This window comes from Strongylocentrotus purpuratus, unplaced genomic scaffold (assembly GCF_000002235.5).
Source record: "Strongylocentrotus purpuratus isolate Spur 01 unplaced genomic scaffold, Spur_5.0 spur5_scaffold_15, whole genome shotgun sequence".
NCBI classification, from domain to species: Eukaryota; Metazoa; Echinodermata; class Echinoidea; order Camarodonta; family Strongylocentrotidae; genus Strongylocentrotus; species Strongylocentrotus purpuratus.
In genome coordinates, this window is record NW_022145600.1 from 11700691 (window position 1) to 11716362 (window position 15672).

Here is a 15672-nt window from a genome sequence, read left to right on the forward strand (position 1 = left end):
GAAGTCTGAAGTGCTTACAATGTAAAAAAAAAAAAAGATAGGTAAAAGACACAAAGACTAGCTCTGTAGAAAAAAAGATAGTTCTCCAATTGTTTTTTTAATGTTGACAGATTTTCGTTCGATTAGAGTATGCTATATTATTCCAGATTTTAGAAGCAGTTGAACTAAATTGTGTATCGGTAGAAGAAATACATGTACCCTGTAGTTGATATATGAATTACAAATCTAGAAGCATCATTTATGGAACAAAGATTACTTTAAGAGATGAAAAGGAAAAATAATGTTCGTTAGGTAAGAGGGTGCAGTACAATGTATTGTTGATTGATTTGTAAACAGTGCCAGAGTTTGAACTGAAAAAAAATATTCAAGCAATAAACGAGCAATAAATTATTTTGCTTAAAATATATATTTGTATTATTGACTTGAAAACATCCTGCGACACAGTTCTAACAGCACTCACAATTATCCTTGTACAAACAAAAAAGGCCTTTTATTTGGATCCATGAACCAGATACGCAGTTCACACTCTGTAGCAGGAAATTCAAGGCAAAAATTACAGAAGAAGAAGAAGATACAGAAGATGGTTTAAAATAAACTATGATTTTATTATATGATAGTTCTTAGTAGCAACTTTAGTGCACGCTGACAATCCAGAGAACTTCCAAGGTCAACTTCTGAGACATCCAATGCCCCTTATCCCCTTAAAAATAATTTGTCTTCCTCACACAGTTTGCAAACTTCATGATAGGCCGATATAGCCCTTTGAAGATTACCAGAAGAAGGAAGAATGTGTACTTCAATTCTCATGGTTGACCCTTCAGAAATCTTGCTACATTACAGATTAGTCAGACAAGTATTTAGTTGTCTTTCAGTTTCACAAGCTTATGAATTAAGTGTAGAATTTTTCACCTAGCTTATCAATGCATTGACTTATTTGGTTTACTAGTCATAAAAAATGTAAATATGACTCTTATTCACAAAGTTGGTGTTAATTAAAAATTAAGTTTTTTAATTCATTAATTTTCATTAATTAACACTTTAATTATCAAATTCAATTAAAATTTACACTTTGATCATTAATTATTTTTACTGAAATTTGTTGATTAAAAATAAAAAAGGAATCATTCTTCACCCAGCACGTAATGGACAAACCACAAATAATTTTAAATGGTGATAAAAATGGATATGCCACGACAACCAAGAAAACAGCTCAGAATTTCTTCCGTCTCCTCTTCAGTGCTTTCAAAGATTTCCTCTTGTTGGCCTTTCGAAGCTGAAAATTAGAGAATAAAAATCAAAATATTAGTTTTAGAGATGGGGATGATATCAGACAAATAGAGAGATGAAATATGGCTGAAAGACAAAACCAGAAAAGCAGGGACAAAGAAGGCTTGGAAGTGGCCATTACCAACTTTGGAACTGTCAAAAAAATTCTTGAAACAATCAAACTATACTGTGGAGGTTAAATACAGAAATAATTCTCTAAAAATATCAATTGTGACATATCTTAATCATAAAAACAAAAGACATTTATCGACACAAAGTTCCTTTGTTTTTGTTATCATATAGTAGTGTCGAACTTCAAGGTGTTTTTATAAGGCCTAAAAATAAAAAGATGTTGTAGTGCCCTTTAGGTGACAGAAACTGGGTCGGTTGATACCTTTTTATTTTGTTTAAAAACTTTTTTCCCCTCAAAACAGCAACCATCACCCCAAAAGACTCAAAACCGTGAACGTCACCGAAATTTCGCTGGTTTCTAGCTGGTGTATTGCATGGTACATGAACACGAGGCAGGGGTCTACTTGTTTATGCTAGCAGGATTTTGAAACTAGGGCAGAAGACAAGTGAGATTTTGGGAATAATTTGATGATTTTTAAGCATTCATATCCCAATTAATCAAACATTAATTAAACATTTTTTTCTAAAAACCGGTAAAAAAAAAAAAAAATTATTAAAAAGCCGACCAGAGATTTTGGGGTTGGTCGCAAAGGGCAATACAACATCTTCTTTTTTTTGGCCTAACACAAATTGAAGAATAACCATGCATGCTTCTTGAGTATCATCTACATTAAAATACAATATCTTACCTTGCTTGATACTTTTCCCCTGGTAAAGGAAGTAGGATGGAATGAAAATAAACAAGAAACATAAATCATCAAATTAAAAATACCATCCAGTAAAATTGCATCCATTTTAAATATATCTAAGACTTTTGCAGATCTATATAATATCACACATGACTGATATGCTGAGTGTGTAATCTTTTTCTTCTTTCGAACAGGCACATCTCTGGAATTTAAATACTCATAAAATTTCTGATTGATAATCACCTATATCCTGGTGCAGGGAAATGCAAAAAATTATATTTTCCTTCAATATCACACTTAATATTACTTCACTACCTAGTAATGACTAACCTTAATTCTCACGTAATCCCACAAGATTTATTCAGAATGTTAAAACTGACAAATTAATGATAATTATCTGGAACAAGATTTGTTATAAAATGTATCGTAAGTGGAATATGAGCACTTAAAGACAAGAAACGTTTGCTATAATATTATTGTACATCAATGAAACACAAAGTCCTATATGAGTATTATCATAAAGTTTTTGTAAATTATGTTTTTTTTTCTTCAAAGTTTAATTAATTTTGTGATATAATTATAATTCATGTGTTTTTCTTTGTAAACAATATACATGTAATTAGGTGTTTCTCATGTACGTAGTATTCAATTAATAAATGATGATGAACAAAAGTTTTTGTGAAGTTATTGACATCTTGCTGTTCCAGATAACCAATTTCATTTTAATTGTTTCATTCTAATTGACGCTACAGATCTGGTGAAACTATAAATAAGATGAAAAGTAGTCCCGGGCAGCTCAAAGACATTTCAAGAAGAAAGAGAAAATCATGGAATGCAAAAATGCAGTTTTTATTTGAAGTGGGAAAAATTTATAGGACTGGTCCAAAAGCTTTTCATTTTTCTTTCAAAATATCTTACTTCTTTCTTGGCGGTCCTTCCGTGTCACCATCAAAGTTTCTATCGAGGGCACTGATGTTATCAAACCTCGTCAAACCATCCAGACTGGCCATGGTGGTCAAATTACGCTCTCTTTGCTGTACCAGAAACAAGTAGAATGATAATAATAATAATTTGCCATACCTGTACTTATATAGCACATAACACAAAGTTTATGTCCCTATGTGCTGTAATATAGAGAAGATTGATATACACTCAGCATAATTCCTTAAGTCATTAGTTACAATTGGAAATTGTTTCTAAAAACAAATGTTTTAAGACAAGTTTTTAAGTTTTTAGAGATCATCTCTGACCTATAACTTCAATCACGTCAGATCTTTACAAGCTGTAATCAAAAACATTTTCTTTTCCCCCTCAATCAATAAGGGTTCAAAGGTTATAACTAGACACTAAAGGGAACTGAAATGAACCTCTGATTTGTTTACAAAGATTCCTAGAATGATCCCTAAATCTGGGAAATTGTTCTATTGTTGTATGAACTCTTAAATTACACGTTTAAAAAAAAATCAGTTCAAAATGATATGGGAAGCAAGACTATACAGGGAGTGATGATTGTATGGCGTTTAGTGTAAAAAATAACTTTATGTTTGCAGGGGCTCTTTTTAGGATTCGGTGTTGTACATGAGCTATTTAATCACAATGATATTTAAGTTTTTTTTTTTTTGGGGGGGGGTACCATTAGAGCTTGCAGAGCTAAAGCACTCACCATACTGATTCAGAGCTCTTTTGAAACTTTCCATGGAATAAAACTCCCAAGCTGATTTAATTTTCAACATTATTTTATCCTACTGTTATTACAATCTGTAGAGCACGATGTATCACCTCAAAAAAATTCAAATGTTATCTTATCATTTCAAAATTAAAGGTAGGCCTATCTTTGGTTTATCTACAAATTTTCCATGCACCTTTAATCATATAGTCTGACAAATTGTCATACTTTAATTCGTTGATGACTATAGGAGTAACTGCCATTAAAATGTGGAAAAAAAATGTTTTTTTTTTTTTTTTAAACTCTGCTACAATAGCATAGTTAGGGGAATGACCAGAAAGGGGAATTGGAGTATCGCTGACGATGATAGAGATGATATGAGACAGGTCTTCCTGCATGCCGATTTCATACCTTGTCTTTCTTGGTTACAGGAAGTCTCAAGAAATTCTCTTCTTCATAACTGAAATATAAGGGAAAAGACATTCACAAACCATTAATATTATCAATCAGCTTCCATATACATGTATGTGTTGACTCCTCAAAATAAATTCAGTTTATTTTGCATGATCATAATTAAACACTTAAAAACACTTTAAGCAAATTTTGAAATTATCTAAAATAGCAACAGAAACAATTTTAGATGCTGCTTGTAAGTATCGGCTTGTAAGTATCGGCTTGCATGGTGAAACAATTTTATCACAGCACTGTAATCTCTGACCTTTAACCTCAATCTCACCAGCTGACCATTACAAGCGGTAATACAAATCCTTTCCCTTTTGACCTCCAATCAAGGGGCAACAATCCAATATTCTTTAAAAAAATCCTTGTTATAAAACTATACTAGAGAACATTATTAAAATGTCCAAATATTTAAAGTATAGCAATTCTCTTCCCACACTTACTCATTCTTTTCTTTGGTTTCTTTATCTTCCTTTAGCCTGTGAAGACTCATAGATTCCTGTACAATGTAATGAAAATAACAATATTTGCTATTGAAATAACAACAACAGAATTTGCAATTTGTTTATGAACTGTTTAATAAGTTTACTACCACCCCCCCCCCCCCCCCTTTAAAATGTTCGTTATCAAATTAGTTAATACTGTCATATAATTTGATCAGCTCGTTTAATCTGTCTGTAAATTTAAAAGTCTAAATTCCTTTTTAATCCCCTTTTTTTTGCTTGATGAAAAAGTCACATTATTGCCCATCAGCTAACATAATTTGAAGGGTGAGGGATAGGGTTCTTCAAAAAATGTTGGCAAACTTAATTTGTTGGGACATGTACAATTTCAAACTTTGTTACACATCATATTTTTGGTAAAAACTAAATATGCTAGTGATATTGATATGAATAAGATTAAATCTAATAGAACATCACACACTAATTCTGAACAGTTTTAATCATTTACGTACCTGGACTTCTTCAGGTCCGTCATAGTACTCGGCTACATAGAAAGGAAGAACAAATGTAAAATGTATATAATTTTTGGTTCACGTCAAAATTGAACTTCATTTCACAAATTGAAAATCAAGCAAAGTTTATGCGATAAATTAATCATATTTTGTGGTCTCAAACATAGTTCTCATCCGTTTCCCAGAGGCACAATATGTGTATATAGTGGTGGGCAAGCAAATAATACATAAGTATTACAACTACTTGCCCTGAATGGGCAAATTAAAATTACAAATTCCTTCAGGTTTCCAGTGGTGAGTGGAGGTGAGGAGACAAGTATAACTTTGACAACGAATATACTGTGAGACAAATCTGCTACTGTTTTTAAGAGAGTGAATTTCTCATGCACCATTCCTAAAAAATTGAAGTGAAAGTCAATAAAAGAGAAAAGATGAGAGACTGTTCTACTACTTTTTTTCTAATAACTAAATTTCACCTACAAACAAAAAGTAAAAACAAATTGATTAAAAATGGTTTGTATAAAATGAACTTGCAAGGCATTCTTCCTTTTGTTTTAGATAACTAAATTTCACCTACAAACCAAAAAATGAAAAATAAGGTTAACTAAAATGGTTTGTATAAAATGAACTTGCAAGGCATAGTAACAAATACTTTGTTGCTGGCAGGAGAGTCACCTACACAGAGCCATCTATACACAGAGTTCGGACACAATATGGCAACTACTGCTTTGTTGGGCAAGCACAAAGAAAAGAATATACGCTATGTTGTGACCCAGTGAAACCAAGTTGGCCAAACTCTGTGTACTATAGATGGCTCTGCATCTACATAATGAACAGCGCCCTCTCAGCCTACACCCGACAAGATCTTGGGCCCATTTCACAAAGCCTTTTTTCAATGACAAATGACAAAAATCAGTGATAAATCTCTTGATAACCAATCAGAAGCAAGGATATCAGTAGCTTTTCACAAAAAATTTCAATTGTCACTGATGACAAGTTTTGTGAAACGAGGCCCAGATGATACTTACCTCGGAGTTCTCTGATCATTTGACTACTGAGGGCTCTCTTCTTGGCCTTCTCTAGTTGACGTTCCTTCTTCTCCTTCAGCGTATCATCTCCATCTGTGACAAAGGTGGAGAAATGTTCATATTAATATGTCCTCTTTTTAAAGTTCTTGCAGCATCATTCCAGCAGAAGTTACATGCAAGTATTGGGCTCGATGAAAACCACACTAAAGATTTAAAATGTCTCAAATTTCAGGATCGATTACTTGAAAGTTTGTATCAGAATGAAGATCCATTTGTCGTCTAGTACCATAAAAAGATTAAGGTAACACTCTGTGTCAGGGTTAAAAATACAGAAAAAGAAACAGATAGCAAATATGAGTCAAGGAATACTGATTCAAGACTTATCATTAAATGCAATTGCAACCCACCTGACCTTAAGTGATGTCTATCATAAAAGTAGAAGGCTGAAATTTCTAGCATTGATATATACCTTCTCTTCATCATGAAGAATTAGAATTATATGATCTTGGTTTTAAGAAAAATATCTTCTGAAAATAATTAATAAAGCCTTCTTGAGGATAAAATATAAAGGGGTCTGAACTCTGAACAAAGTTCATCATTACAAAATTTACAAGAAATTATTCAATCATAAAATTGAAAAAAAACATGGAGAAGTGTTGTGGGTTAGTGGATAAGTTTCGCTCTGGACTGTGAACCACAAGGTACAGGGCTTGAATCTTGCCGCAGCACTGACGTCCTTTGGCAATACATTCATCTACTACTGCCACACTTGACACAGGTGTAGTAAGTAGGTAACTGGTAGGATTCATTCCTTGAATGTACTGAGAGCTACGATTGTCAGAGCTAAGGGGTAATAATATCTAAAGTCCTTTGGCAGCGCAAAGATATGTTATAGCATAATGTGATATGTGCTAAACAAGAATAGCAAATAATCATTATTTTATTTTTTTAAATTATTTTCACTCCCTAGTAATCCTAATAAACAGGCTAATGAACCTACCATAGAACATAGCAGCTACTTTGGGTGGAACATATTTCTTTGGCTTCTCCACCTTCACCTCTTCATCTTCATCACTATTCTCCTCTCCTTGCTCATCTTGCAGCTGAGAATTAAAAGAAACAAACAAAAATCATTCATACACACAGGATTTAAACCATATTCACAAGTAGTGGTTCATCACCAGGTGAATCTACAAGGTGAAACATATGATCTAGTGACACTTGCTCTAAGAATCCATTTCTAACACTGTATTCCTTACTTCAAGAGGGGATACAATGCTATACTGGTAATGCTATACTGGTAACTAACATTTTTAGCTGAAAGAAGCCTTTTGAAGAAGCTCTACACAGCAACTGAATAAAAATAAAGACACGTATGTCTCTTTCACAGGTTTCATTTAGTTGTTCAAAATACATCAATCATTTCGATTCACAACATTTTGCATGCATCACTATAAAACCAGATATTTGTGTGTGTAAGTAATTTTTGCTAAGTGGGTCAGATTAGTGAAAGTTTCATGTTGCTAAACTTTCTGGTCTTACAGTAGATGTTGCTAAGTTAGACTAGCTTTTGAGATGGTCAAGAGCAACTTTTCTCAAAAGCGCAGGCAAATCAAACTTCCCTTACCTTGCTGACGAGTCCATCAGGATTTGGTTTGAAGCGTAAAGGATCATTAGCAGCCGGTACACCCGTGGTGGCCGTCTTGATGAGTTTGTCAATCTGATAAGTCAGCTTCTGGTCGATCGGTCTCATTTTCTCCAGCACGGTGCGGTTCTCAGCCAGACGCAGTACAGCAGGGTCACCATTGATGGATTGACCTTTGACCTTTTGTAGCATGATGTAGGTCAGGTCCATGACATAGCTGTTTGATCAGAATTGATAACAAAGTATATATCTCAAACGTAGCTTTTAATAAAAAATCTGGGACATTATAAAAGTAATCCTCAAGATCATTTCTCAGCAAACACACATAAGAAATAACAAAAATGATTTTGTTTAATCAGGATAAGTGCTGTTCTTCATGAGAGCCCTGTGATTCTCATTACCCCAGGCTCCCATTTACATCCCAGTGGAAAGTGGCATATGTGGATGAATGTGCTCCCCAAGAACATTATTGCTTGGATGAATTTGACCCCCTCTACGCTCATATTACAATTGAGATTACATGTCTTAAGCCCCACTGCACTACTTATAACTACTTGCGCCCTCTATATAGCAAACGATGCCTAATAGGTGCCTGTTTGTCTCCCATGATCCCCTTTTTCTTATGTTAATTGAGAGCTTATTTGACGAGATAACCACCTGTCAGTGACCTTGCAGGGAGGTCCAATTCCCCCTGGCCAAACTAGTGCAGACGGGCTTTAATCATTTTCACATGAACCCATCATTCTGCAGTCTAACTCACCTCAATAACAAGTGATGCTTGACCTCTAAGAAGCTGACCCCCTTAGCTGTGGAAGTCTCTCCACCTTCCACTTTCTTCTGAAGCCCTTTCACTGATTTAGTTACTCCAGACACCTGTTAATGAATTGAAAATTACATTAAAGATGGGAATAATCATCTTGTTTTAAAAGTGCATCTTCTTGTAAAGATAATAATAAAGTGATCACACTCCTAGTTTACTCAATTGAAGACATTCAGTAATGCGTTATGGAGCAAAACACATTACACACACTAGTAGACAGTTTCTCATTTATTCCACAGCTCTGTATATATCACAAGGCATCAGGAAGGCTCTAATGTGGGATACTATCGGTATATATCCATTTACAATCTTATAATATGTGTATTTTGTCAATGATTTTTGTGAACTTTGTTACATGTCTTTATCTGCTTCTAGTGTATTAACTGGGTTGTTTCGCTAGTTAGAATTAATGCCTAAGAAGCATCAGAGTCTTTGATATCTGATCTAGCATCTGACTTATTTTCTAAACAAATATGCGGTCACACAGTAGTTCCAGACTTTTATGACTGCTTGACTATTTGGCCCCGGCCCCCTGGTCATTGTAAAAGAGTCTGAACACTATGGCCTGAATTCACAAAGGAGGTTTGTTGACAAACCTAGGTTTATGTGCGTCATATGATGCGTTTCGACGCGATTTTACAAACCTTGGTCTGTAAAAACGTATAAAAACGTGTCATGTGATGCACATAAACCTAGATTTGTTGACAAAGCTCCTTTGTGAATTCGGGCCTCTAGTTCTGCTGATACTTACTTGTTCTACAAGGCCTTTGAGAAGCGTCTTGAACTTGAGCAAGTCTGCTTCTGGTACCTGTATGAAAAATAAAAGAGCATTTCAGTCACACAAATGTCAATGGTAATGTTGATGCTCACTTTTGTTACTTTCTTTTAAGATATCCATTAATATGCTTATAAACACATTGGAAAGAAAAGGTTTCCTTTGCTTTGTGAGTTCTATTTAGAGGTTGGAACTGAACTTACTCACACACAAGTGAGTCTTCAACTTATCAGTTGGTCTAATACATTGCTCAATGGCTGACATGAGCTATAGTATAGACTATAGCAGGCCTTAAATTTCAATATTTTTAGGGCAAGGACACTTTTCTGTAGGGCACCTATATTACAGCACAAATAGGAAGAATTGGAAAGGACAGACAAAATCTCCAAGGCCAATGAGAGGGGCATTGAGGCCAATCAAAGGGGCATCCACGGCCATGGCCTTGGTGGCCTTGGATTAATTTAAGCCCTGCTATAGGCTTACACTGCATCTTTTATCAAAGTAGTCATCCACAAACCAAACAGACAAGTTATATTTTTAAAAGATCATCTATTGAGTAAAAAGGTGAACATTAATGTTTGACTCAAACTTCAAAGGAGCCATAATCGGTGTGTCAAAGAAAAAATTGTTAATAAGATGTTGTTAAATCTTCCTCTTCTTGAATTCTTCTTGGGTTCTTCTTAATTGATCCCATTGCCATGCCATTGTTGTTTCATCTTCTTCCTATCTCATTGTGTCTTCTTCTTCTTCTCCTTCTTGAATTTCTTTAAGTTCAACAAGTCCTTCTTCTTCTACTTCTACTTCTTAGTTTAAGTTCTTTTTATTCTTCATCTTCTTGAATATCTACTTCTAAGTTCTTCAATCATGCATGTCAATGTGACTCTGAGTCCTTCTTCTGCCACAACTTCCTCTTCTTTTTCTTCTTTGTATTTCACCGCCACAATTATTCCTTTTGTAGAAAGTCTCACAGGAAAAGATGTAAATGCATATGAGTAATACATACTAACTAGCGCGTTGGTAACCTTTACATGTGAACAGCCAGACGCTCGCTCCTGGGTCGCCACCTCCCAGTGCAGTGCGGACGCGGACGCGGCGGCTGAGCGGCGCTAGTGTAGTTCCATATCCATTTTTTTAGCAGTTTCATATCCATTCTTAGCAAAAGAATTTTAGCCCAATTTTTTACTAATTTTAATCATAATCATATATTGCATTTTCCACCTGAATTTGGATCACATCCGACATCGGTAAGCCTCCGTTTAGTACAGTCGCTCAGTCGCTCAGTACCGTCTCCGCGCTATAGCTTTGCAACTCAAACTGAAGCCATCAGTCTAAAATTATGCAAGCTTCTCGTATAGTTTATGGTATTGTAACAAATCAGTGTTTTAGTGTTGGACGAAGGTTAAGCATTTTCTGTTGTACGAGCATGCGCTATAGCAATATGGTGCATCGTTGATTTAGCAATTACCAAACTGAAGGAAAATGAGCATAAATTACATATTTTGATCATGTTGGTGCAATTATCATGTTTCTTTTGGAGATATTACTTGTATAGTAGTGATCTAATCAGGAATAAGGGGTTATACTGAAGATTATATGTGAAGATTTTATGGGATTAGTAGAAATGTTGTGTTGAAGTGTTGTTTTACTAACGAGGACATAATGGTTCTTTTATACGGTTATGTATAGGGAAATTTTTAGGATAGTCAGGATTGTGTAATTAGGACTTTCCACTGCACTGTATCCGATACGGGCCAGCCTCACCGAGGCTGGCCTACTTATAGTTGGCGCTGGCCTTAGTCTGTACTTGAAGTCTTACTTTTAGTCCACACCTGTACTTACTGAACGAGTTAACCCTGAATGTTGGTTGGTTCGCATTAAAAGAATTCAACATGCAACTCATGATTGGTCTGATTTCTTAGAACAGTGAAACCGTAGTTAGACATTGAGATCGAGAATCAGTGACAGGAGTTGACAAAGCATGGTGATTGATTGATTGATTGCTCGAAGGATGTTCAATTGACTGTTGCTGTGCACAACGATTGGGGTGACCGATTGCAGTCGAAGGATGCATGATTGTTAATACGCCCTGTGACGTGAGCAGTGAAAGAACTCCAGCCATCAAGCTACGGGCATATACTTTGTCCAAACGAACGACGGGGAGCACCAGGCCAGACACGGGCATCCTGACAAATACCGTGTAAGCCGGGGTAGCAAACCGTGTCCGTTACACATGGTGTCAGAAGTGGGATTGCTGATGGCGTGGAGTGGTCGAGCTGACGGAGCTGGGGGACGACGGCAGTAGCACTGGTTGAGCTGGGTGACGACGGGCAGTAGGTCTGACGGTGTCACAAGCTGGTAGAGCTGACGGAGCTGGGGGACGACGGGCAGAAGGCCTGACGGCGTCACAAGCTGGTAGAGCTGACGGAGCTGGGGGACGACGAAGGGCAGTAGGTCGGACGGCGTCACAGCTGGTCGAGCTGATAAAGCTTGGGGGCGACGTGCAGTGAGACTGACGGCGTCACAGCTGGTCGAGCTGACGGAGCTTGGGGACAACGGGCAGTAAGACTGACTGCGTCACAGCTGGTCGAGCTGACGGAGCTTGGGGACGACGGGAGGTAGCATTGACGGTGTTGCAGCCGGTCGAGCTGACGGAATTGCGGAACGACAATGGAGTCGTATAATGAACCAAACATGCTGCCAGACTGGTTTGACGGGGAAATTCCCATACTGGACTACTTGGAGCATTTCGAAGCATGCGCAATCATCAACAATTGGACGGAGAGGAAGGCAACGCATTATCTAGCAGCCAGTCTACGTGGGCCAGCGTTGAGGCTCCTGGGGAAGAATGGTGAGGCAGAACTGACGTACAGTGCATTGACCAGCAGGCTCAAACATCACTTCGGACCTTCAGGAAAAGCTGATGTATTCTTGGCAGAACTACGTTCCCGACGAAGGAAGCCGAACGAGACCCTTCGGGAATTGGGCCAAAGTATCAGATACATGGCAGCAATGGCTTACCAGGAGTTTGGTGCCGATGGACAGGATGAGCTGGCTCGGGGTCACTTTCTTGACGCAATAATGAATCCAGCCATCCGAGAAGGTTTGTTTCGGGCTCATCCACATACCCTGGATGAGGCTATTGAAGCAGCTCTGAACATGGAGGCTTTTCTTCAGATGGAAGCAGAGAAGGGAGAATTGTGGTACTCTCACCGTCACAGCCACAGCCGTGCTCTGACAGGTAGCGGTCGACCTCAGCACCCTGATAGCCCTTATACATCCAAAATGGTGAAGAAGATGGAGAAGGCGCTAACTGATCTTACAGCCAGATTGGAAGCACTGACCCGCCAAGTAGGAAGTACGTCGCAGTATGGCAATACAGGGCCACACTCCCGGGGAAGACATCAGGACGGGCCTTGTGATGATTGTGGCCAACAAGGACATTTTTCTTGGAATTGTCCTCATCCAAAGATGCTGTACGCACATGACCGTCCAGAAATGAAGGAAGCAGAGACCAGACGTTGTCACCAGTGCAATGAAGCTGGGCATTTCTTTCAGAACTGTCCTCATAATCCAGCTGGAGGCGGTGGGGTGGCGACTAAGCACCCTGAACAAGACGTTGGTGGTTCAGTTACCATTCCACCAGATGAGGATTTGACGAATGTTGATGCACTTGGGGGGACGGTAGATGACATTCTACCAGACGAGGAGACGGCTGGGGATCCACCAGATACCCTTCTACTAGTGGACGAGGCAACCAAAGACCCGTCAGAGGCTGTCCCAATAGATGAAGAAGTAGCTGGAGACCCACCGGACAACAGCCTAGCAGCTGACGACACAGATACAGGGTTGTCAGACGATGTCCAGTCAGACAAAGAGCCTGTTGATTGCTTCCCGAATGTCGATCCTCTAGCCGGTGATGCGTTACCTAAAGATCCACCAGGTACTGGCGTAGCAGTTGGCGAGGTGATCAACGAGGTGTCAGTCGGCGGCCCAGTGAAGCATGAGGTAGCCCAAGACCCATGATTTGAACTTTTGAACTGTTGAACACTTTTGGAAAAGAGCCATTTTGAACTGTCAGAAAAGACTTGGATTCTAGTTTTGAATTGTTTTGATAACATGTTATGATTTGTTGTTTTTGCATAAGTTAGAGATAAGTTAGCTTGGGGACCAAGCTTGGGAGGGAAGGGAATCGTGTAACAAATCAGTGTTTTAGTATTGGACGAAGGTTAAGCATTTTCTGTTGTACGAGCATGCGCTATAGCAATATGGTGCATCGTTGATTTAGCAATTACCAAACTGAAGGAAAATGAGCATAAATTACATATTTTGATCATGTTGGTGCAATTATCATGTTTCTTTTGGAGATATTACTTGTATAGTAGTGATCTAATCAGGAATAAGGGGTTATACTGAAGATTATATGTGAAGATTTTATGGGATTAGTAGAAATGTTGTGTTGAAGTGTTGTTTTACTAACGAGGACATAATGGTTCTTTTATACGGTTATGTATAGGGAAATTTTTAGGATAGTCAGGATTGTGTAATTAGGACTTTCCACTGCACTGTATCCGATACGGGCCAGCCTCACCGAGGCTGGCCTACTTATAGTTGGCGCTGGCCTTAGTCTGTACTTGAAGTCTTACTTTTAGTCCACACCTGTACTTACTGAACGAGTTAACCCTGAAATGCCTGAATGTTGGTTGGTTCGCATTAAAAGAATTCAACATGCAACTCATGATTGGTCTGATTTCTTAGAACAGTGAAACCGTAGTTAGACATTGAGATCGAGAATCAGTGACAGGAGTTGACAAAGCATGGTGATTGATTGATTGATTGCTCGAAGGATGTTCAATTGACTGTTGCTGTGCACAACGATTGGGGTGACCGATTGCAGTCGAAGGATGCATGATTGTTAATACGCCCTGTGACGTGAGCAGTGAAAGAACTCCAGCCATCAAGCTACGGGCTACTTTGTCCAAACGAACGACGGGGAGCACCAGGCCAGACACGGGCATCCTGACAAATACCGTGTAAGCCGGGGTAGCAAACCGTGTCCGTTACAGTATCGTGCATGTGCGTAATACCATAAAGCATACGCGGAGTTTGCATAATTTTAGACCGATAGCTTCAGTTTGAGGTGCAGAGCTATAGCGCGGAGACGGTACTGAGCGACGACGTCGACATCGAAGCCCTAAAGTCTAAACGGAGGCTTCCCGATGTCGGATGTGATCCAAATTCAGGTGGAAAATGCAATAGATCTATACGATTATGATTAACTTTAAAATTAGTAAAAAATTGGGCTAAAATTCTTTTGCTAAGAATCGATATTAAACTGGTAAAAAAAACTGCTAAAAAAATGGATACGGAACTACACGCCGGCTGAGCTCCTGTGTTAGTGTTACGTCTTTACTTATATTTATACCACAGCGAATCTATGGCGTGGGACTGTACACTAAATAGGTGAAGACGAGAATGCTTGAAACATGTCTTATTCAAGCACATATCAAAAACTAAATGTTTAAATGTTGAAACTTACATCTTCAAGTGAACTTCCATCGTGGGTTGTCATCACTTTCGTCTTTTTTTCACCAAATATGCTGCCAGAATCAATTCTGTTAATTCTACACGGAAAGCGTGCGTCATGTAGTCTCGACTTCAGACTTTACTGTTTTCAACAGTTCTTTCTAATTCTTGTAATACAGTAGTCTAGATCGAATATTCACCCACTTCAGAGGCCTATAAATTAATAAATCATTCTAGAAAAACGCGTGAGCGAGTACTCTATAGCTTCAGTAAAATGGCCTATCATTGGTCAAAAAAAAAAGATGAGCAATTTGAAGTTTGTAGACCCCTCTATACATTTTTTTTTGGGGGGGGGGGGGTGGGGGGAGGGGCTATAATCACTTTTCCTTCAGAATGGACATAGTGTGGCCAGTTATGACTCATGAGCGTCGAATCCTTTAACTATCTTTCAATATTTTTTTTTATTGCTATAGCTCGATCGACGAAAAAAAAATTACTTAACATAATTATTGGAAATTGACCTATTTATATTACCATCACAGTCTGGTTCCATGACACATGCTCCGCCGACGATTGCTCCGCCGACATTTACTCCGCAAAACGCGACAATTGCTCCGCGACATTTGCTCCGCGACATTTGCTCCGACGTCAAATGCTCCGCCGACAGGTGCTCCGCCGACAGTTGCTCCGCCGACAATTGCTCCGCCGACAATT

General features: G+C 38.1%; 1 protein-coding gene across 1 annotated transcript; it reads right to left on the reverse strand.

Annotated features, from left to right (window-relative positions):
- Positions 1 to 1146: 1146 nt before the first annotated feature.
- LOC757273 (neuroguidin) lies at positions 1147 to 15090 on the reverse strand. The gene is made up of 12 exons (XM_030985576.1): positions 14972 to 15090; positions 9412 to 9468; positions 8601 to 8713; positions 7823 to 8057; positions 7196 to 7298; positions 6196 to 6288; positions 5168 to 5199; positions 4656 to 4711; positions 4165 to 4213; positions 3006 to 3121; positions 2088 to 2106; positions 1147 to 1273 (listed from the first exon to the last, which is right to left on the reverse strand). Exons 1-12 carry the CDS (start codon positions 15002 to 15004, stop codon positions 1211 to 1213), a joined length of 969 nt encoding a protein of 322 aa, XP_030841436.1. The 5' UTR covers positions 15005 to 15090; the 3' UTR covers positions 1147 to 1210.
- Between the last annotated feature and the right edge of the window lie 582 nt (positions 15091 to 15672).